Here is a 23,946-nt window from a genome sequence, read left to right on the forward strand (position 1 = left end):
ATAGGGGCCTGGTATGTGGTATTATCCGCCATGCATGAAGATCGGCATTATTCATTCAATCGAAACTCACCTTCATTATCTATGATTTTTACAGACGCAGGATCTTTAACTTTAACTCCTGGTGTTAATGGTGTTAGGAAAACTATGAACGATTCTTCATCTTCCAACAGTTGATCATCAACAATATCAATATCGATCGATTTTGGTCCAGTTTCGCCTGGCTGAAACGTGATCTCCCATGGCCCACCAGAATAATCACTTGTTCCAGCTGTCGAGGGACTAGTTTGAAGCCTAAAATTTTGAACATATTTAATTTATAAGTTCGTTGTTTTTTAAAACTGCCGGCAAACAATTTTTAAAATATGCTTCGAGTTTATCATTTATGCATTGTTTTTCGCTCCTTCACTGCATCGTGATCATAGTATTTATAATATAATATTTATTAGCTATTAGTATTTGGAGTTAAATGCTAGAGAGACACCCTTCAAATGCGGGTAAATTGTCGGCTACATATGTATACTGAAAAAGAATTTAACTTTCTTTTATACAATGTCATATAAATAAAATCAAAACGTTGCCATCCAGTCTCACGTTTGGTAAATTAAACTTTGTTACGGAAAATACAAAGGTTTTATAGCGAGAATAAAAGCATTTGCGAGTTGTGAATAAACCCAATCTTCTTTGCATGTTTTTGTTATTTTTCTAACGTAGTCTACAAGACCATTAACAATGAAAAATCATTCGATATTTCGTATTTAAAAAGCGTAATTTGTTCCTACCGAACTGTGACGGGGATGCCGGCCGTGTCATCAGCAAGTACTACTTCCACTCTTGCTTTTTCATTCTCATTTGCAGTATACACAGGTTTTGTGAAACCAACGATGACTTCTATAGACGAATTAAACATAACAGCTGAAGGAATAGTGTTATATACACAGAGTAGGGCACAGCTGAAATGTTACTGCGTTAAAATAACCGGTTTTCAAGATGGAATAAACAGTACGATACTACCAGAAAAAGAAAGTGATTATGTAATAATGAACCCAACAGGTAGACAAGAGCGAACATACCGTCATCATCCAAAATATTCACTGTGGAAGGGTTGCCTAATTTAACAGCAGGGACAGATGATGAAACGAGAGACACTGAAAAGGGTTCCGTATTCTCAAGTAAATCATCATTTCGAACATCGATTTCGACTGACTTGGGACCAGTTTCACCAGGTGCAAATGTGATTTCAAATTCTTCTGGAACGAAGTCTGCCTCAGTTGCTGTTGATGGCGTTGCTGCCATCCTAAAACGTGACAAAAGTTAACAGTTTATGGCAGCTGCATAGACGGGTTTAAACTCTCAAAGAGGGAAAATAATTGCATACAGGCTGCGATCAATATTTAGGGCGCATATGTGGTGGTAATTCTTCTTACCGAACTGTGACGGGACCATCTATTTGCCCCTCTGCAACCTTTACACTAACGACAGCCTTTTGATCTTCCTTTACCTCATAAACAGGTTTTGTAAAAGCAATAATGGCCTCTGTGAAAGACAAAGAGGAGGTTATAATTTTCCACTTAGGCTGAATTAAATCGGCCAGACAATTTGAGGGCGTGGTGATAAAAATGACTCTATCTAAATCACAAGCGTGGGCACATGTCTTTTCCCCGTATTCTATTCCACGTATAGAGGTATGATAACCTCATTTGATAACCTAAATTTTCCCGATCTCGTGAGCATAATATATGAATTGTCATTGTCGTCATTCTTGAAAGATGTTAAAGACGTTTAACATGGAATAATAAAAGATGTTTCCTCGCTTAGCTAGTAATGCATGTATACATAAAATTATCTAAAGATGTTATACCATCGTTATCCCTGATATTAATTGCTGCCGGTCGGCCCAAATTAATGGAAGGCGCCGTAGACGATGCAAAATCAACATAAAAGGTTTCTTCTGATTCTACTAAAGGATCATCAATTATATCAAACAGTACAGTTTTCGGTCCCGTTTCCCAAGGCTCAAACGTAACATCAACAGTCTTTGCTTTAAAATCATTATTTCCAGCCGTCCCTGGCCTAGTTCTTAGCCTGGATAAATGGTAAGGAAGAAAAAAGTATTAAGGACATTATTATAGTTAAAAAAGTATTAAGGACATCATTAGTTAAAAAGCAGAATAAAACAAGTATCTATACATATGTTATTTCTTATTCTATTTATCATGATAACACCAACCACTTAAAACTTCAAAGCGCAAATTTCCTAGTAGTGTCGTTGAAATAATTACATACATTCTTTTGAAAAGGGATCAATCAAACTCGGAACTTCTAACTTAATATAATCAAAACAATCGGACGATCGATTCACTTACTGAACGGTCACAGGTGAACTTATTCCAGCACTGGCGAATTCAATTTCCACTTCCGCCTGTTCATCCTCGTTCACGTTATAGGATGTTCTAGTAAATTGGATCACTCCTACAGAATAATAAATGAAATGATAGCGAAAGCGGTCCTCGAGGAATTGCATGATTTTCACTGTCTATGAAAATCGAAATAATAATTATACCGTCATTATCCAGGACATTAACGGAAATTGGATCTCCCCATGTAACCGATGGCATGCTGGAGGCTACCACGCCAACTTGGAATTCCTCAGTTTTTTCTACCAACAGATCATCAATAACGTCTATTTCAACGGTTTTTGGTTTCTTTTCCCCAGGTTGTAGAGTAACTTCAACTCTCTTAGGAACGTAATCGTCATTCTCGGATGCAGTCAAAGGAATGGTCTCCAAGCTTGAAGTAAAAGCAAAACATCATTGGAGGCGCCAGGAGGGAAGCAAGGGAGGAACATTTTCTCCCCCCCCCATAATTTTGTTATCTGCCCCCAGCCCCCCCCCCAGATCTTTTCATGTTACGTAAGTAGTTTTTAGTTCTATGCGATGTTCGCGTCACTTATAGTAGCATCTTGCCCCACCCCCCCTAAACATTTTTTGGAGCCCCACTTTAAAAAAAATCAAAATCACTAAAAATTTTTCAAAGCTTAAGCGAATACTTTGAACTTCTCACGTATGTACACTTACGTCACAGTAACTGGAATTGATATTTGACCTGAAGCAACTCCAACCTCAACTATGGCGTTTTCACTTTCAATCACGTCATAAGTACGTTTTGTAAAGCCAATAACAGCATCTGAAAATTGAAATTGGCCACAAATTTGACTTTCAGATACAAGGATACATTATTGTTTAGGTTACGAAGATCTGCATAATATAATTTCATATTAATTGAATATATCTATTGATAAATTAAATATTTGCTCATTCACCATCATTATCCTGGAGATGTATATTAACTGAAGTAGGTTCACCCAGTTTGACAGTTGGCACAGACGAGGAAATTAAGTTGACTTTAAATTCTTCCGTTGGTTCCACCAAATCATCATCTATAACGGGTATCGTAATTCTTTTGGGACCAGTTTCCCCTGCTTCAAAGGTTACTTCCACAATCGTTGGAACAAAATCGGTATTTCCAGCAGTTAACGGTTCTGTCTTCAGGCTAACGGCAAAATAAAAATTACAAAATTACCACCCAAAGACCAATTCCATTTAATGAGGGGCATTTACCTGTAATGTGCATTGAACATAAATCAGGACTGCTGATTTTAAATAAATGTACTCAAAAAATCTAATATTACTAATTTTCTTAGAAATACAATAATGAAAGTGTATCCATACGTCACGGTGACGGGTACTGGAATACTTGAGGAAAGTTTAACTTCAATAACTGCATCTTCATCCTCTTTCACGTCGTAGGTTCCCTCAATGAAATTGACCGTTGTTTCTATATAAAGACAAATAGTGGGGTGAGTGGCTGAATGTTCAATTTTTTTTATTACAATTTACTCCAGAACTGTGCGTAGTGAACCTCCCACAACTGTGCAATCGTAATGTTAAATGCAAACAAATAAGGCATCTGCGTAAGTATACAATGGAAATATGATCTGGCATGTCAAAAGTAAAAAATCTGAATGTTTCTGCAGTCTGTTTCGGCAATTTTTTTGGTCCAAAAGCTTGGTGTGTCAGGAATGCCTCACACCTCGGGCCGAACGCCCCCCCTCCCTTTCAACGACAATATGACGTTTCTCGTGGACAAAATCTGTATGACTGTGACAATTCTAAAATCCTGCCAATCTGGGACCCCAAACCCATCTCATTCTCACTTCATAGTTAAATCACTTGATCGCGCCCAATTACAATTTTTACGATTTTAGTTGTTACGAAAATTCCTTTCATTAAAGAATTCTAATCGTGACCTAATTATTGTGAATACGTCAGTTGTAGACACCCGTAAATACGTAGTTAAATCACTTGATCGCGACCAATTACAATTTTTACGATTTTAGTTGTTACGAAAAATCCTTTCATTAAAGAATTCTAATCGTGACTTGATTATTGTGAATACGTCAGTTGTAGACACCCGTAATAAAGCATAGTTACCGTCATTATCTAAAATGTTTACAACTGAATCATCTCCTCCTTTCACAGCGGGATGCAAAGATTCCACTTTAACTTTAAATTCTTCTGTCGACTCAACCTTTGGATCATCAACTATTTCAATCTCAACTTGTTTTGGTCCGGTCTCTCCAGGTGCAAACGTCACGTCTATTGTTTTTGGAACAAAATCTTCAGCAGTAGCGGTGCTTGGGACAGTCGAAAGCCTATAAAGAAGATTACGAAAACATTTTCTTCCAATAGGACTAGAAATTAACGTAACAAAATGCAACAAATTCATGATTAACTTGAGATCCCAATGCTCACAGGCCAGTGATGATGACTGTCATGTACGCAGATGTCAAAATAACCTTTTTCCTTCAGTCTAGTTGAAGTTGGGTTACGGCCTTAATTATTCCCACTTCAATGGTAATGACTGTCAAAGTAGACTTACCGGACAGTAACAGGTACCGCTGCTCCACCTTTCAAGAATCCTACTTCAATTTGAGCATTCTGATGTTCTGGAACATTGTAAGTTTGACTAGTAAATCCAATAACAGCCTCTACAAAATCGGTAACAAAATTTGCTTAATATTCTATCAAAAACATGATTAACCCACAACAATTGTAAAAATCATCAATATAATTCATCTACGTGGTTACTGTTTCTTATTAAAATTAAAGTACAGCTACTGAAAGCACATGCACAGCCTTGACATTTTGCATTAAAATGATGTAGTACACCATTGTTAGTTGTTACACCTCCCCCATCTAAAACTACTACCATTTACCATCATTATCCAAAATATTGACTGACGACGGTTCTCCAAGTTTAACAGCAGATGCAGTTGATTCCAAAGATACTGTGAAGGATTCAGTATTTTCTACCAAGGAATCATCAATGATTTCAAATTCGACAACCTTTGGACCCGTTTCCCCAGCTTCGAATACAACATCAATTGTTTTCTCTTTGAAATCCTCGCTACTTGCTGACCCAGTACTTGTGGTCAAACTAAAAATTTAGATAAATATGAAAATTCAAATGAGAAAATCATAGCTACTATTGTATCTCATTTTAGGTCTTCCTGAGAGCTTCCCTATATAATCTAAAGTGCAAAATCCCTCCTCACCGATTGACACTGCTTTATCTAAGGCTTCCAACATTTCCCGCTTAGACATCCTAGCATTAATTCTACCCCCTTAGTTCTAACACATCATCCCTTCAATTTTGCTGTTTATAGGGATGTCATACAGTACTTAGGAATTTTCATATCCTACAGAAAGATCCCAAGACAACTTCCATTTTCACCAATAACCCCCTGGTCTCTTTTCAGCACAACAAAAATATCCAGGACACATTGGTTCACAGCTCTCTACAGCAAAATTGTTCAGAGCCCAATGGCACATTCCCCTGTGGCATTGGTCAATGTAAAACATGTTCATTTACTGATTTCGGCACTGTTATTTCGGCTCCCAATTCAAAGTTTTAAATCAGCACCATTTCACATGCTTCTCCTCGAACCTCATTTATTGCATCTTATGCAACAAATGTGGTTTACTAAACATCGGGTAAGGTTTGGTGAATATCGTAGGTCGGTCAACAACCACGATAACACCAAGCCTGTTGCCAGACTCTTAACACTTTACCTCTGATCTGGTATAAATCATTGTGTCACGGACATGAGAATTAGAGCCCTCTGTCCCATTTTCGGAACTAACGATAGCCGTAAACGACAAGAAACCCGACTCATCCACAGTCTTGGCACTCTTCATCCCTCCGGCATAAATAAAAAACTCTCTTTCATTTAAGCTGATTCACCCAGAGTAATATGACTCCCATTTCTTTGTTTACATCAAAACTGTTTGTAACACTGAGCTATATATATAGCTCAGTGGTTTGTAATCACTGAGCTATACTGGTATACATAGCTCAGTGTTTGTAATATACAGTGGCCACTGTGGCTCACTGTAATATATTTTCGTTGCTCATCAGACTCCCCCCATTGCGGGTTATTCTAAGCCCATAATAGGCGTCTCTTTGGCAACGTAATGTTTCCAATTTGTTTTGAATTTATCACACTCGTGTGGTATTTTTTGATTAAGCAAAAGATCTATACTTCAATAAGTTTTGCTATCTCTCGGTACTTTTGCCTGTTTTATAGGTGGAATTTTCCAATAATAATACGATAAAAGAACACAGTTTTTTCTTACGTGACAGTCACAGGCGAACTGGCGGAACCAGATGTGAAGCCAATTTCCATTTCGGCGGTTTGATCTTCTCTGACGTCAACTACACGTTTAGTGAATGCAATAACCGCTTCTGTAAGAGGAATTTGCACATATGTCAAGTACGTTCGATCATTATTTCTTCTTTTAAAAAAAGCTATTTTCTTTTTAGTCTTGAAGGGTACTGGCTACTTAATTGTTTGGGCATTTGTTCATTTGTGGCAAGTTTCGGCCGTGCCACTTTTACAAGTACTTGGACTACCACGGATAAAAATGGTTCGGCCGGGTGCCAGTTTTAAATGGTACGGGTGCCAGTTTTATCTGTACCGTACCAAGTACCGCGCGAAGTGTAAACGGGGCTTATCAACAACAACTCATTCAATTGTCGCACATATCAAGTGATCATTCCGCTATAAACACTGTAGCCAAATTGGCCATATAATTTTTGTCCATTAAGAACTTCTTTTAGACTACGTTTAGGTAGTCTATAAGAGCTCGAATTTGCCAGGTTCAGGTGTCCACACGTGGAAACCGGGCGAATGAGAGCAATGTCCAAACCATTCCTTGCTGTCCCGTATGAACGTAGCTTTAGTTAAACGGAGTTGTTAGAAATATTGAGGATTTTCGATACCGTGCACTACCCGGCCGGTACGGTACAACCCCGAAACACCTCCTAGATGAAATATAAAATATATAGCTATAATTATATCATATTGGCGTAGAAAACGTACCGTCATTATCCAGAATATTTACTCTTGATGGTTCTCCAAGTTTTACATCAGACACAGAAGATCTCTCCAAAGATACCGTAAACGACTCGGTTTTTTCCACCAAAGAATCATCAACGATTTCAAATTCCACAACTTTTGGACCCGTTTCCCCAGCTTGGAATACAACATCAACTGTCTTCTCTTTGAAATCCGTACCACTTGCTGTCCCAGTATTTGTGGCTAAGCTAAAATTTTAATTAAATTATTTCTAAAATTTGAGATGAAAAAATCTGAAAAAATGTTTTTTTTTAATAAATGCCTAATGGCGTAATGCCTGATATATAATATAAATGGCAGTCTCCAAAGGTCTTCTCAAAAGCATTCCTAAAATTATTAATATTTTTTTCGGGAAAAGATCTGAAATAAATAAGATCCTCTGTCTTCCATGAACCCTTCCTTCCCCAATACCTCCACTCTTCTCGAAATCCCAGAAATTAGCACAACAGTTTCAACTTACGTGACAGTCACAGGCATACTGGCGGAACCTGATGTGAAGCCAATTTCCATTACCGCGGTTTGATCTTCTCTGACGTCAACTACACTTTTAGTGAATGCAATAACCGCCTCTGTAGGAAGAATTTTGTTCACATTTTTTTAAATAATACTCTTTTTAAAAAAGATCACTTATTTGCTCTTAGTCTTAAAAGATAAAACATATGAATAAAAATATAACTACATCATTCTTCGTAGAAAACCTACCGTCATTATCCAGAATATTTACTGTTGATGGTCCTCCAACTTTAACAGCAGATACTGAAAATGACTCCATCGATACTGTGAAGGACTCTGTATTTTCCACTATGAGATCATCAACGATTTCAAATTCTACAACTTTTGGACCAGTTTCCCCAGGTTGGAACATAACTTCAACAGTTTTTCCTTGGAAATCCCCGTCAGATGCTGTTCCAGTATTTGTACCCAAACTTTGAATCAAAAAAGAATGAAATTTAACAAATTACTAAAAACGCAGTCAGTCCGTATTGCATTCCGGAACGACGCCTGTTGAAATTATATTCAGCTAACGCCAAAAATAATTGTACGTGCATGTAGGCAAAAAAATGTCATTTCTTTTCCTTACAATATATAAAACAATACGATCCATTATCTCTTAACCCAAACCCTTGCTTTGTATACCTATTATTTCAAAATTGCGAGAGAGAAATTCAATAATTTCAACTTACGCGACAAGGACAGGCATACTGGCGGAACCAGATGTGAAGCCAATTTCCATTACCGCGGTTTGATCTTCTCTGACGTCAACAACACTTTTAGTGAATGCAATAACCGCCTCTGTAGGAAGAATTTTCGGTTCACATTTCAAGTATAATAAATAACACTCTTTTCAAAAAAGATCACTATTTTCCTCTTACGCCTGCATTCAAAAAGCTCACTCACACTCACACTCATTGAGTGTGAAATATAAATTTTGTCAATGCTGGTCAGTGAGATTAAGATCTACCACTCAATGAGTTTGAGTGTTAGTGAGCTTTTAGAACGTAGGCGTACGTCTTAAAGGAGAAAACATATGAATAAAAATATAACTTCATCATTCTTCGTAGAAAACCTACCGTCATTATCCAGAATATTTACTGTTGATGGTTCTCCAAGTTTAACAGCAGATACTAAAGATGACTCCAAAGATACTGTGAAGGACTCGGTGTTTTCCACTATGAGATCATCAATGATTTCAAATTCTACAACCTTTGGACCCGTTTCCCCAGGTTGGAATACAACATCAACTGTTTTCTCTTTGAAATCCTTATCAGATGCTGTTCCGGTATTTGTGGCCAAACTTGAAATTTTAAAACAAACGTGAAATTATACAAGAAACGTAGCCCGTATTGCAATCGCGTAAAAAACAGACACTTGTTTGAACTACTCAGATAGATACATTCTAACTAGATTGAAAAGTTACGTGATCTCTTACAACTCAATTCACCCTCCTGCTGCATACCTAATTTTCCAGGAAGAAATTTAACAATATGAACTTACGTGACAGTCACAGGCATACTGGCGGAACCTGATGTGAAGCCAATCTCCATTGTCGCGGTTTGATCTTCTCTGACGTCAACAACACTTTTAGTGAATGCAATAACCGCTTCTGTGGAAGGAATTTTCAGGAAAATTTAGAGAAAACTGTTGTTTTTGGTCTTTACTTAACTCTTTGCTTAGCAGTATTATCGCGTGGACAACATTGACAATTTCGAAACTCTTTCTGGTGTATGATGATATAGTACGCATATAACTCAACAGTCAATATCCTTCTCCAGTTGAGTTTTAGCTTACCATCATTATCCAAAATATTGACTGTTGAGGGTTCTCCAGGTTTTACAGCAGATAAAGAAGATGAAACGATAGACACTGTGAACGATTCTGTATCTTCTACCAAGGAATCATCAACGATATCAAATTCCACAAGCTTTGGACCCGTTTCCCCAGCTTCGAATACAACATCGACTGTTTTCTCTTTGAAATCCTCATCGGATGCTGATCCGGTGTTTGTGGCCAAACTTAACGTTGGAATAAATTTCAAATTACTAAAATCTTAGTTTCGTATATGCGGCTTGATTATGCAATAATATTATTACAGTCCAGAGCTAACATTTTACTTTATAAACAGTTTTAAAATATGACTTACGTGACAGTGACAGGCGAGCTGGCGGAACCTGATGTGAAGCCAATCTCCATTACCGCGGTTTGATCTTCCCTGACGTCAACTACACTTTTAGTGAATGCAATAACCGCCTCTGTAAATTAAAAATTTTAACGGCAATTTAGCTAAATTTTCCACGGAATGTTAAATGATAAGCATTTGCGTGACTTTAAAAACAGCAAGACTTGTGGCGAATAGCAAAGCTCTTAGGTAAAGCAGAATAAACTACTACAACTCTAATTTGCTAGTCTGCATGGTATATATAGATTTCTATTTAAAGTATATACTTTTGGAAATCCATACTGACTAATATTGTTGTCAACATTAGATTGCGTAACCTGAACCCGCCACATTCATCTGCGAGGGTGGACGAACCGACCTTGGTTTGTACAACTGACCGTAAAACTTCCACAAATATCGTATAGAAATATATCGTAGAAATATATTGCAAGCATCATTCTTAATAAAAAAAACTTCGATTACCGTCATTATCAAGAATATTCACTGATGCAGGCTGACCGACTTGTACGCCATAAGACGGATCACTTAGAGCAACTTGAAATGCTTCGGTAGATTCGATTTGCGTATCATCTTCAACATCAATTTCGACTGATATAGGGCCGGATTCGCCAGGGGGAATTGTAATGGTTCTAGACACACCAGTGAAGTCTGCCCCTCCAGCTGTACCAGGTCGTGTGTCGAGTCTGGCAGAGTAAATAACACGAAATTAAAAAAAGCAAATTAGTCTTATATGCAACTCTGTGTGCATGAAATAAATCCAGGAGAAGCTTTGTTTATACTATCGCTATATCGCCCATAAAATAAAAAACTGCGTCGATAGCACGAATAAGCCACCGAATGACCATTTTACCCTCTGGTAAAGTTCTGTTTTCACTCACTGAAGTGTCAAAGGTGACGTTATTACTCCTGACTGAACAGAAATTTGAACAACTGCTTTTTTATCTCCTTCGTTTACGTCGTAAGTAAGGCTGTCGAATCCAATAACAATGGCTAATAATGAGAAAAGATAATAAAGTCATTCATGTTAAATTTATGTCCCCTATAAACAATAAAGTTTAAGTCTAGAGCGATCTACAAGCCACACCTATACACGTTTTTCCATCTCCAGAGTATCCGAGATTACATTTGCATTCGTAATCTCCAGCTCCCAGATCTGTACACGTCGCATATTCATGGCAGTCATCCTTCGGAGTACCGCATACTTTATCCGCTGTACAAATTGAATTATATTTAATTTAGACGGAAAGCGAACTTCGAAAATTAAATCTGCTTTTAATATGCTCCAGCCCAAACTAAATAAACGATAACTGATAACTTACTTCACAGACTAGGATCCGGTACCGTGACGAGCAGATCCTGCACCGTGACGAGCAGATACCGCACCGTGACGGGCAGATCCGGCACCGTGAAGCCTTGACCAGTTTCAGGATACATTTAAACGGGACCGAACGAATTTGTAATCGTGCTCGCATTTGTCCAGTTCAGGAGTCCAAATACCGGAGAGTCGACAATTCGAGCTAGCACGGTCCGAAATCGAACACGGCCCAAATTCGTTTATCACAGGTATAGCCATACTAATATTCTACTATTACATACCTATGCATGTCTTGCCATCGCCTTTGTATCCCGTTATACATTCGCATTCATGTTTATTTGGTCCGGTATCTGAACAGGTTGCGAAGAATGGATGACAGTCATCTCTTTCAGAACCGCATATGGGAGGAACTAAATAACAAGCCATTGAATAAATTATTTCTTTTGTTCTTTAGCAGTGAATTAGCAAACATTTGAGTAAGTTGGCGTCCTGGTGACATGCAGGCCCAGAGCTACGGGGGGGTTTAGGGGGGTGTCACACCCCCCCAGAAAGTTTTTTCCTAGGTTTAGTCGGTAAAATTGCTATTTTAGTCGGCAGACAAAAATATTTTTGATACTATAGACCGATCCAATATAAACTTGACAAAGTTTCATCCAGAGTGTAGTCGGTACAAATCCGTCGATCAGTCGGTTTAGATTACCTTACACCCCCCCTGTAAAATATCCTGAGGACGGCCCTGGTGACATGAATGTATAATCAAGAATTTCGAATCGAAACAGGTCATGTATAATCACGACGACCAATGATGCGTTCTTTCCTATACCAAAACTTACTGATGCAAAGCTTTCCATTTCCACTATAGCCTTCCTGACATGTGCACTGGTACTCTCCAGGATCAGTATCTTCGCAGCTCGCTTGCGGAGCACAGTCGTCACTTCCACCGCATATCGAAGGAACTAATTCACGTTGAAAAATAGAGTGAATGTATAAATAAAGAGCGTGTATATATGATATGCATATAGGGTACAATCAAGACTTAAATTAGTTTGTGTAAACATAGTTATAAAGGCTGGTTTCCAATGATGACACAAAGTTTCTTTTATCACAATTGTGTTCTCGACCAAAACTAATTGTTTTATATAAAGACAAAATAAAAACGTTCTGTTTGATCTAGTTCGGAGGATAATTTTTCTGAGTGGAAACCAGCCTTAAGAGCGATGGATTCTTGAAACAAACATAACCTATCACATGCATGCAAAACCACTGAGGGCGAGTTTTCCACTACCTCCCCTGAATTTTTGATCGAAAGAATTTTATCGCTTGACTTTGTTTCAAAATCAGGCTGCTATAACCATGATCACAATGTGTATATACATATTCATGAATATCTCTTTCTATATTCAATCACCAAAGATCGAACATAAGAAATCTATAAATAGCCCCTTCACCCGAGAAAAGGGGATAGTCAGGGTACCCTACACAACCCCTCCCCCCTCTTGTTTTCATCGGTTGGGTTTCAAGATCAGGATTTCAAACATTTTCTAGGCCGTGTCTCCTAGACAGGAATGGTTTTGCATCTATGAAGAATGTAGTTCCTCACGTCGCGAAAATATTTGAAAAAAGATTTTAAAGATCCTTAAAAAACTGGTGCACAAGCCTTACTATTAGATTCATTAAGATACCTGGACAAAATTTCTGTATAAATTTGTTCACTGTTTCGCTTAACTCTTTGAAGTCTTTTGCCAGAATCGCATTACTTCTTACTTGAACCATATCTCTTACTTGTTGTTTTGCACTATCATCGTTCAAACCAACACCCACCGAAAATACATTCATATCACGATTAAAGAATGGCTGCATGGCTTCCTTGACATATTTATAACCCCGCCGTCGAGATTCACGCGTTTGTTTACCATCTGTAATAACCATGAAGATTTTTGCCACATCAGGATCATCCTCACGATATCCAGCCCTTTTAGTGACGATTTGTTTATCAGCGATGTCTAAACCTCTGTGAGTTTTCGTTCGACCACCTGACATCGGTCCAGGCATATTATTCACAACGTTTTCAAAACGCCCAGGAGTTTGACTACGTTTTAAGTTTATTCTCACGGTTCCTCGCTCACTGAAGGTCACAACCGCTGCTTGCCCCACAACTTCGCCTTCACTATTCCGTTCTCCGACCCTTAATTTTTTCGCAAGATCAATTACAAACTTTCGCATTAAATCATAATCAGATGTTCGTATACTAGAAGACCTGTCCAATACAAAAATGATATCTGCTTTCTGGCATTGTCCTTCACCGGCTTCACCAGATACTACAACAATAAAAAATTATGATATTTGCGGTTTTTTGGATGGCGATTCTTCGTTGGCTCTGAACATTTGAACTCGCCCGCCGTGAAAAAGTCCAAAATAAATAAATCTGAATGCACAGAATTTAAGCGTTTAGCAAAATTCCAAAAGGAGTGTTTCGTACTTCTCCCCTTGATGTGCGCCCGTATAATTATTCCTTAAATTTTAAGCGTACCTGAACATGACTTCCCATCTCCTGTAAAGCCCTCATTACAGGTACACTGATACGTTCCAGGTCCTGTGTCTGTACACGAAGCATCTCTGTGGCAATCATCTCGTGTGCCACCACAAATTTTAATTCCTAAAGAAATAAGATAAGAAATTTATTCTGAGTTTCTTCAGCAGAAAGGCTCGATGAAGCATATAGATTTTTTGTTCCCCACGCATAAATATGGCCTTTCGTATTCTCCTTCCAGTTGCTGTAAAATGCTTCTAATTTCATTTTACCTCTACAATCCTTTCCATCCCCTTCATAATTTTCGTTGCACTCGCATCTCCCGCCAACACACGAGGCATATCTGTGGCACACATCATCTCCGCATATGTTTGGAAGTTCTGGTTAACAGAAAATACAATTTACAAGCCCGAAACTTTCATTCACGTTCATGTGCATTAGTTTATGGTTGATTTATGCTAATTATACTCATGGTAAACCAAAAAATCGTTATTTTCAATCAAAGCTATGCTTCTACAAGACATGAGCATTTATCGTGAAATGATTTAACGAAGCAAGACCATGTTAGAACGATTACTTTTATTCAATTTACCAAGATTATTCAGATACAGAGCAGTTTCGAAATATAAATTATGAAAACGTTAAATTCTTAACAACAAACCAACCATGCATAAGCTAAGCACTAGCACATAGTAATATATTGAATAGTGGAACTTACGAGATCTCACCAAAACGGCCAACAGAAGAAGGCCTAGAATCTTCATGTTGATTTATTCAGCTGTAAAGCAATGAATAAAACGAATTTTTAAATTTAGTATGTTCGCAAAATGCTCGACGGACGATAGTGCAAAGGGAGCCTGGTTGTACAGGGTATATAAGTTAGCGCAAACTCGAATTTTTCCCGGCTCGAAAATACACTTTGAAACCTTATAAAAACTGAATTTCTGAAGCACGAAAGCGGAACTATATGCAATTGTATTTTGAAGTTATTAATAGTACAAATGTCACGTTTCATAATGCATTACTCACGTCAAAAGCGCGGCACAAAATAACAAATTATTTCGGACTTAAGCGGATTTTTTTTTGTCACAAACGGCAGGTTTTTGGACCGACTTTTTGACTAATTAAACTATAGGGTTTCACCAACACCACCCTACCCGCCCCCCTCACAACGCTCTATTGCTAGGCATGCGGTTACGTTTCTCGAAAGAAACGTAACTTCCTAGTTTATTATGTATAATGATATACAAATATATTATACATAATTTATTACAATTTAGAAAGTAAAAATGGAATATCGATTAATCTTTTGTTTTATAGTTATCTATAGGCAATTATTTAAACAATTTCATTTCTTTATGATGCCATTAATAATTGTTTCCATGCAACCAAAACATTTATCGTATTTCACTTTGTAATTTGAGGAATGCAATGATCGACTGACAACAGTAAAGCGAAGAGAACTTTGTGTGTTAGCTACATTAAGGAGTTATCCAAGACAATAACCAGAATGGCGCACAGAATTTCCTGATTAGAAAGTAAAGACGCTTTTATGCATAAACAACTGCAGTGCAAAATTAGGAGGCTAGATAAGTTAATTAATCTAATATGGAGCAATTAGTATGTTTTGATGATAAGTTAACACCATATTTGCGGTATTTTAATACTAATAGCCCTTTCTGCCAATCAAGACCGGTAATCCTTGTTGATCGACGCCCTGGTTCAGAGTCTGGAAAATGTGTTTTTTTGGCGTAGCTGAAAATTATTGAAGAAATATTCAAACAAAGGTTTAAAATTTTATTTATCAACAGCTACCTAAAGACTTGACCAAAAGAAGTTGCTTTTTCAGCTGTCCTGCGGGAATGGGGCGTCTGACTCTCAGGTTTCTAACTCAACTTATTAGAATTAATTTGCTTAGCGTATAACTGACATGCATGTAGATATTGCATTTGAGAGAAATATGGGGCAATTATACTTGACATAGAAGGCCTTTGACTTTGTATTGCCCGACAAGCCTTCTAATAGCAATGCTATCTTACAAGTTCCCCTGAGAATCTCTCAACCTGGGAGCGAGGGTTGGGGGCGAAATCTTTTAAAATTTCTTCGACCCGAATTCCTCTATAGATCATCCGAAACGGTCTCGTCAGAAGATAACTGATGTAAGTGTGGCGTGAGCTGTTTATGGGTGTAAGGAATGTCTAAGTCAGGGGACACCTATTCAAGAGCTATAGCAATATCCGTCGAATAGCGAATTATTAAACCCTAATGTTAAAATTCTGTTATCACCTTTAGGTCCCATGTATTTCTGACATTCTGACAACCAGCTGTAAATTGAGCATAATAAAGACCTCAGGCGATACGATTGTGCGTCCTTTGCGCCTTAGGGCCCACACTAACGCGAACGGTTCACACTGTTTGGGTTCACACTAACGTTTTTTAAATCGATTCGGAATCGATTCGAGTCCGAATGAGGTAAGTGTGAACAGTCGCAAGCGAAGCGGATTCGAACCGAATTAAAGTAGACCACCTCAAGAGGTGATCTTGGTTTCAGAGCGTGAATCATGCAGTCATGGCAGGCTCAGGCATTTAGTTGACTTGCTCAGAAAATATAAATGGCGAAACGCGGAGAAACATGGTCAGAAAAAAGGAAACTTCGGCATTAATTGCCATATGCAGGGGAGACGAAGAAATACAACGAAAACTAAGCAACACACACAAAAATTCGGAAATTAAAAATTATAATAATTCTATAAAAAAAATAAATCTATAAAAATAGTAAGCTGTTTGAGAGAGACCACGTCCAATGCAGAGATTAAATAAAACAACTGAAAAGCATTTATAAAGGGTGCAAAGACTTTCAGTCATTTCCTGGAGCTGGAAGGAGAAAAACAGAAAATTTTTTTTGATGAAATGGATAATTTTCTCAATGACAAGTGACAAACGAGGGCCCTTAATTCGCTGATGTTGCAAATGGCATTTAAATATATACCAGCTATCCTTGGGCGGGTTTCCTGTTGCCAGTTAGTCGTTGGTCATTCATTTAATCAATCCACACGCGCAATTTTTGATACAATTAAATCTTATTGAGCGTTGACACAGAATTTGAAAGCGTGCTTTTTCAATTAATACATGGTAAAACATTTACAACCATGCCCTCGGGGCTTGGGCAAGTAGTAGCTAATATTGTCAGGAAATAAAGAGGAATTGAGCTCTATACCATCGAAGTGAGTCAGACTGAGCGTGACTTAGCTTTGACGAATTTGGGCGTCGGTTTTGTTAGCCGCTTACCTAATTTTTGTGGATGTCAAATACCACATTACCTTTTTGCGGATGTCAAGGGTGAAAAATTTTAAACCGGAAATAGACGCTCCCAAAATTTTATCTTTGGTTTTTTTCCTTCTTGGTTTTTCAAAATTTTATCTCGTGTTTTTCCTTCTTGTTTTAAATTAACATGGTCCCAAAACTCGTTTTATCCTATTAGACCTTCATTATTTTAAGAAACATACTGTAAGAAGAATGACTCGGGGATTTGACCCTCTAAGGGTGGTTGGTAGTTGTTCAAACCTACAGAGCCACCTGAGCCACCCAAGAACATCCCATTTTGCGGGGAGACAAAAATCAAATGAGGAGCCCTTTCTTGATGTGCGCATGACGGAGCCTTTGTCTTCTTTCTATAACCAATTTTACCTATTGCACCATAACGTCACTGTGGTTCTCCGCCTACCCTTATTCCGGAACAAATTGTCCCTCTCTCCCCACTTAGGAAAAGAAGATGGCCTTGAGATTGCCTCATTTTACCGCACAGACACGGTATGGCAAATCCGCTCAACGCCCAGTAAGTTTTACATACTCAAAATACGATTGATAATCGGATTATCAACGTAAGTCACGAACGACTTGAATCATCTGTAAGCGCGGCTAAGATAAGCCCATACATGCAGGGTTTAACGCCAGGCCTAAATAATCGTGGATTATTGCATGAAAACTGACTGTTTATACGAGTCATTTGAGACTTACGTCTTATTTACAAGACTTATTTAGGCGGCGACTATTTTCACTTGGCGTTAGTGAGGGACGAAATCATGCAAGGAGGCTGCATGGCATCTCATGAGGAGATAATATAAATTCTATATAGTATAAAAACAACGTAAATTTAGAACCAAGATCAAATCCCACTTGCGGAATTAGCAGGACTGCTGAGGTCACAAGCTGCATATTTTTTAGCGTCTCTGTGGCGCCATCTCAAGGATAACGGTTACTTATCTCGGCCCTCAGTTAACTGAGTAATCGTCGTCATCGTAATAGTTCAAAACATAATTGTTTAATTCTTTTTCTGATCCTTTTATCAAAAGCAGTTTTATTGATTTGATTTGTTCATAATCTAGTGCATGCATGAGCGCATCTGACGTTTCTAACTCTTGGCGCTATTTTAGGTATTGATAAAATTCATGACGGACAAATGTTTTTTTGTGGTTAGCGCAGACAAATTAATAACAGCGCACTCAAATCGCAATGGCATGTCTGCAACTAATATTCTAATCTTGGCCATGCGTTATAATATCGTTATTCATTTGTATACTAATCCGTTCCCCGAATCTTATGGGGACATGGTTATCAGTATATATACAGCATATATATCTTTATATAAACATATTATTCTGTTTCAAGTATATTCACTGTCATTGTTAGTAAAGGGTACAAGGGAAAACTGAAATAAGTTCCCATAAAAGGCAGAAATTCTATCATTGGCAAGAGCATTGCATCGGCATCGCAAAAAGCGTAGGTTCGATTCCTGCCAGAGGACCGATCGGTTGACTCATTTTTCCATCAACTGTTCCTGGCTTGAATTGGAAGTGTGTATACAATTCCATTCGAAAATTAAGACCCTTTGAACCTCTAGAATTTATCATTGGCTATTATGTTGCATGCATGTCTCACTGTATTACCAAAGTGAGAAAAGAGATACGCGATTGTTATTAGGCCCTAATGCATGCAGCTGTTGAATTGTGCGTGTGTTGAACAAGTCGCCTGTGCTGGCCGTGATTGAACTTCACTAAGCACACAAATGAATTGGTTATCACAAATACAGGTGACGGTTTATGACGGATGTCCACTAGCTGTTATGACCGTTTAATTTCAGAATTATTCTGGCAAAAATGTTACGTTGAACTAATGACGTCTTATAAAAAAAACTTGAGAAACATTCAAATTGCTATCTCAAATAATCGGACTTAACCATTTTTGTTCTGTCATTAAAACCTCGGAAGGACAAGCCCTTTCCTTTTATTGATCGCATGACCAAATATAATCTGTAACACTTCAATGCAAGCACGACATGCATGCTTAATTTTCGCACGCGGCACAATTAAAGGATCACCTTCAATCCATCTGTGATAAATCACAGGATAAATGTGTTTTTAATGATAGAAAGTTGGATAGCTTTCCTCAAAAAATTGTGATGTATTGAGAAGCGCATAACTTTTATCCAAATTAGCACCTGTTTCAAAAAACCTACAATCGATACACAATGTTTATTATTATAATAAACCAGTCGTGATCGTTAAATAATACATTATATCATTTATATTGTACGTTCAAACTTGCTGCGACCATGAAGATCATGTGGTGCTCAGTACTGATGTCACATAGCGTGCCCGTGACGATTCCAAGATAATTATTCACTGATTTATTATTTTCCTATCACAAAATCGTTACAATCGTTTCGAAACGCATGTGATTGATTTACTCCATGTTGAGGTATTTTCGTCACAAGAAATTTAATACAGCAATAACGCCAATCCAATTTACTGCGCGTTTGCGTATAAGGCAAACAATTTAACACATTTGAGGGTAAATACCATATTCTTATTATAAAAATTATTATTGCTTATCAAACTGATCGACGTATATTGATATGTTATTATTGTTTATCAAAAATAATCCAGATCTAGAAGGGTTTTTTCAATGGCATGGACATGGTACATTCAATATATTGATATATAATTCAATTGTCGTCAGAAGGCTGTGTCATATTTACTTTCACTTCGTTATTCGAATTATTCGTGATAGGTACTTAGTGATACCTGGGTTACGGGTTACGGGTATTGAGGACGTTATTTCATTCGAAGAATATTTCTGTTGCTCGCGTGCATATTAATAGCGTTGAAAAAAAAGCCCCACCAGTAACCCGGAAACGGGTTACCTATAACCTTTCTGTTGTCAGGAAAAGACAGATTTTATATAAGTCCGGTTCTCTCTCGGATTTCACTCGTTGGAAGAGTATTATTGCTGTCGTTTCGATAATTTTACTTCAGTGATGAAATTACTTCTTGAGTGGTTTGAGGACCCAGATTCACGTCTGACCGCAAATGGAATGTAAAGTAAAAGGGAACTCATATATCTCATAATTTATCTTTTAACACTATATTTCAGCTATAGGTGATGTTTCTAGCTAGTGACATACACATTGTATATGTTCGATGCAATGTAATGTTTCGCAATTTCAAAATGTTCAACATTTGTTCATTGTTCTTAATTTCATATGGACTGAACGAATGACGAAAATTAAATAAATAAATGTGATTGAAAAGAAGTAATATAAAATATCTCTCTTGAAAAGATCCACTCGATTGCTATTGCTGATAGCTGTCAAAATTAAGAATTCTTTGCATATCTCCAGATGTATATAATTAACTTATCAATGAAAATAGAGACAAAATTAGGAAAACAAGCTATAAGCTTAAAAACTTTGTTGAAAGAATCTGTGTATTCCCACACATCGCGATCAGTGAATTCTAAATAATTAGCATAGGCGCCGTGGGACTTGTATTCAAACGAATAAAAAAAGAAGATGCCACAAATAGCGTTCTGGGTATATGTTGTATAAAGAAAATAGGAGACAGATTTAGCGTGAATCTTAGCAATCTTGTATTTACACGACTGATTAAAAGAACGGTTAGGATTATTATACAATATCAATATGGCGAAAAAGCCATTGCTCAAAAAGTTGTTACTTCAACTTGAGTGAGAACGCGCAATGATTTAATTTTTTTATTTAAACGTTTCACTTACCAGTGTTTTCTGACTGCTACGACCTTATTTGGAAGTCCAAAGCTCTGCTAGAGCAACGTTTATCAAAGCTGTTCTCCACTAGTAAAATACTGTTGGAGAAAAATCTTTTTGTTCCTCTGATGTTATTTGTGCGTCCGAGAGCACGATACGTAAAGCCAAAAATGGTGGACACAAGTGGCCTTTGTGTTCACTTAAATATTCTCACAGGAAGTTCCAGAGCATTAGCTGTGTCCTAAGCTGATGACTGACGAATTCTATCAATGACAGCGAGACCCAATACGTTACATTTTTACTAAAGGATTTTGAATCTCTATCAATCTTGACACACGCAGGTAGTTTTTCACGTAAACTAGTCCTTATGCTGTGATGAATGTTTTATTGATAATTGCTTTTACTGTATTTATATATGAACTAAAAATAACAGAGGTACAAAGATAAGTCAAATTGTGTGTACATGTATAATTATATTAATTAGTCGATAGTCGTCGAATTGTATTGCTATGCCGAGCACTACTGGCACTAGTTATAAAACTGTGTAGAGCGAATATATTTAATGAATATTTTGTACCACGTTTGTTATTGTAATGCTCGCTGTTTGCGAGGTGAATGTCATGTAGTTTCTTTGATTTCGGACGACCTTCGGGAAAAGAATTTTCTCTTCTTTGTCTTAATGCCAATCTTCAATTACTACACATTCAGTTATATAACAATAATTTACCCCTAACGTACATAACGATTTATCTAATAGAAATACCTATACATGTATATATATATATATATATATATATATATATATATATATATATATATATATATATATATATATATATATATATATATAGGATTACTTGAAATAAAATCGCCACCAGACGCGTGACCTCAGCGGGTCAATTAGGACGCATCAAATCGGACAGGGGGTCAAAGTAATTACTTCTTCTAAGAAACAATAGTGCATATGGGTTTTTAAATGAACGTAAAAGTTGACTGTTACTGAAGTTTGAAAAATCTGTCATAAACAATATCCAAACGTGACAAACTTATGATTTCACAAACCCCTTCACCATATACCATGTACAGAATATGTACAATTCTATTCACAACTTAACAGCATATATAGTCACCAACGGCCAACCGACATGCATGTACCCCCGGGAAATTTAGTACATCCTGTGTAAACAAATAACTACATAACCAACCAACACAGTTTTTTTTTAAGGTGCTAATTTAACTCCCAATGGTGGACTGAATTTGACTCCAAGTTGGTGTTTTGTTTAAATTTTGTTTAAAATAACACAATTGCCATGCAGTTGAATTCACGACATGGATTTTAAGTGTGCCCGTTTGTTGGTATGTATAACACAAATCATATAGCACAATGACCAGTACATTGCTATATGTTTCAACGGGGATACGTTCCTCCCAACCGCTACAAATCTTGCCTCACAAATCTCGGAAGAATGGAATTAAGATACAATTCATCGACATTTTTTGCTTCATTCGGCAAACAAGTTTATTATTTTACTCGCAGTTATGTAATACTGGATCACATTCCAAAACCTTTATAGTGCATGCATGTGATAAGTGATTTGACAACCTCATAAAATGCATTAGAGCATTTTGGTAGCGTGTTAGATATAGAGTCAGCCCTTCTAAATACCCAACTGTTATATAAGAGAACAACGGGAACTAGGCCTATAATATTCTTATGCGCATTTAGAAAAAATTAGATCTTAGATTAGAGTCCGTACAAAAAATGTAGCTACATAAAATTGTCCTGCATATTGTGGCGCGCAAAAAGACTCCTATATATCGCAGCATGCAAGTTCGTTTATCACGATATTATACTTATATCAAGCGATTTTGTGTAACGTTACTCATTGTTTATGTATTTTTGATTTGCGTTTCATAAAATATATGCCATGCACGTTTCCAATTTGTATCCGATTCTACTGTACATTCAAGAAATGCTTTTTTAACATACCAGTTTCATGCTCAAGTCGAGCAATCACGTACGCGATTTGAAAAAAACTAGCCTTAGTAACTAGCAATACATATAAACATACTTTAAAAGTTGACTTTTTATGAAACCCAAGATTATTACTTATCTAAATTCTCCAAAGGGGAAATAAAATATATTCTTGCTAAGAACATTGCTGACTTTATATAATTTTAAGATGTGTTTGTTGTACAATTTCAAGTGCTCATATGATGTAACTCATGATGTAACTCTTTTCTAGAAAGGTTGGCAATAAACTTTACATTGGCATGTGAAGTACATATGTTAATGACATATATAAAACATATTTTTCCTGTTTCACTCGAGCAAAATTCGATACTATATAATGAGAGACCACTTTCATACACTTAATTCCTTTCCACATGGAAAACCAATTATATCAGAAAAAACACAACACCATTTTTCTAGTCAATTCGCCGATTAGTCTCCTAGCTTCTGAGATTTGTTGTATATTTATCTAAGTCTAAAAGTCAGACTAGACACTGGAAATTGACGATTTATTGCTCCAATTCATTAAATTAATTGGTTTGTTCATAAGAAGCCGACTCTTTAAACACGAGGTCAAGTATGTGGCTGCTGGAAGATTGGAGTGATGGGAGTCTTATTTCACTCTAATGTGTTAATGGTATATGTGTATATATAAAGGCCATAAAACAAAACTTTTACAGATGGCAGAAATGTCTAATAAGTAATAATTGAAATGTCTAATAAAGGTCACGCGTTCTCATTTGAATCGACAATGAAGAAATCACTTCTTCATCACCTTTTAGACAACTCAGATATATGGAAGTATCGAGCATTAGCATTCACGTCAGAAGCCATTGATACAGTGTGTACACTGAGACTAAGTAATCAATCA

General features: G+C 37.1%; 1 protein-coding gene across 50 annotated transcripts in view; it reads right to left on the reverse strand.

Moving 5' to 3' along the window:
- LOC114521039 overlaps positions 1 to 23,946 on the reverse strand; it is a 65,376-nt gene that overhangs the window by 40,094 nt on the left and 1,336 nt on the right. For 48 of the 50 annotated variants that reach the window (XM_028544223.1, XM_028544993.1, XM_028544841.1 and 45 more), the window contains exons 2-32: positions 14,718 to 14,777; positions 14,272 to 14,379; positions 14,000 to 14,125; positions 13,152 to 13,787; positions 12,303 to 12,425; positions 11,751 to 11,879; positions 11,239 to 11,364; positions 11,033 to 11,144; positions 10,617 to 10,837; positions 10,119 to 10,227; positions 9,767 to 9,990; positions 9,473 to 9,581; positions 9,049 to 9,272; positions 8,662 to 8,770; positions 8,180 to 8,403; positions 7,938 to 8,046; positions 7,442 to 7,665; positions 6,696 to 6,804; positions 5,276 to 5,496; positions 4,939 to 5,047; positions 4,491 to 4,711; positions 3,729 to 3,834; positions 3,320 to 3,549; positions 3,075 to 3,183; positions 2,561 to 2,787; positions 2,364 to 2,469; positions 1,859 to 2,082; positions 1,425 to 1,533; positions 1,071 to 1,294; positions 780 to 888; positions 71 to 291 (exon numbers count right to left, since the gene is read on the reverse strand). In XM_028544223.1, coding sequence (XP_028400024.1) covers positions 71 to 291; positions 780 to 888; positions 1,071 to 1,294; positions 1,425 to 1,533; positions 1,859 to 2,082; positions 2,364 to 2,469; positions 2,561 to 2,787; positions 3,075 to 3,183; positions 3,320 to 3,549; positions 3,729 to 3,834; positions 4,491 to 4,711; positions 4,939 to 5,047; positions 5,276 to 5,496; positions 6,696 to 6,804; positions 7,442 to 7,665; positions 7,938 to 8,046; positions 8,180 to 8,403; positions 8,662 to 8,770; positions 9,049 to 9,272; positions 9,473 to 9,581; positions 9,767 to 9,990; positions 10,119 to 10,227; positions 10,617 to 10,837; positions 11,033 to 11,144; positions 11,239 to 11,364; positions 11,751 to 11,879; positions 12,303 to 12,425; positions 13,152 to 13,787; positions 14,000 to 14,125; positions 14,272 to 14,379; positions 14,718 to 14,763 — 5,284 coding nt within the window. In that variant the 5' untranslated portion in view covers positions 14,764 to 14,777. Of the gene's footprint in view, positions 1 to 70; positions 292 to 779; positions 889 to 1,070; positions 1,295 to 1,424; positions 1,534 to 1,858; positions 2,083 to 2,363; positions 2,470 to 2,560; positions 2,788 to 3,074; positions 3,184 to 3,319; positions 3,550 to 3,728; positions 3,835 to 4,490; positions 4,712 to 4,938; positions 5,048 to 5,275; positions 5,497 to 6,695; positions 6,805 to 7,441; positions 7,666 to 7,937; positions 8,047 to 8,179; positions 8,404 to 8,661; positions 8,771 to 9,048; positions 9,273 to 9,472; positions 9,582 to 9,766; positions 9,991 to 10,118; positions 10,228 to 10,616; positions 10,838 to 11,032; positions 11,145 to 11,238; positions 11,365 to 11,750; positions 11,880 to 12,302; positions 12,426 to 13,151; positions 13,788 to 13,999; positions 14,126 to 14,271; positions 14,380 to 14,717; positions 14,778 to 21,070; positions 21,149 to 23,946 lie in introns of those variants that run through there. The other 2 variants (XM_028541535.1, XM_028544294.1) reach the window with 2 other exon arrangements.

This window comes from Dendronephthya gigantea, unplaced genomic scaffold (assembly GCF_004324835.1).
Source record: "Dendronephthya gigantea isolate DGI-Jeju-01 unplaced genomic scaffold, DenGig_1.0 000000F, whole genome shotgun sequence".
NCBI lineage: Eukaryota > Metazoa > Cnidaria > Anthozoa > Malacalcyonacea > Nephtheidae > Dendronephthya > Dendronephthya gigantea.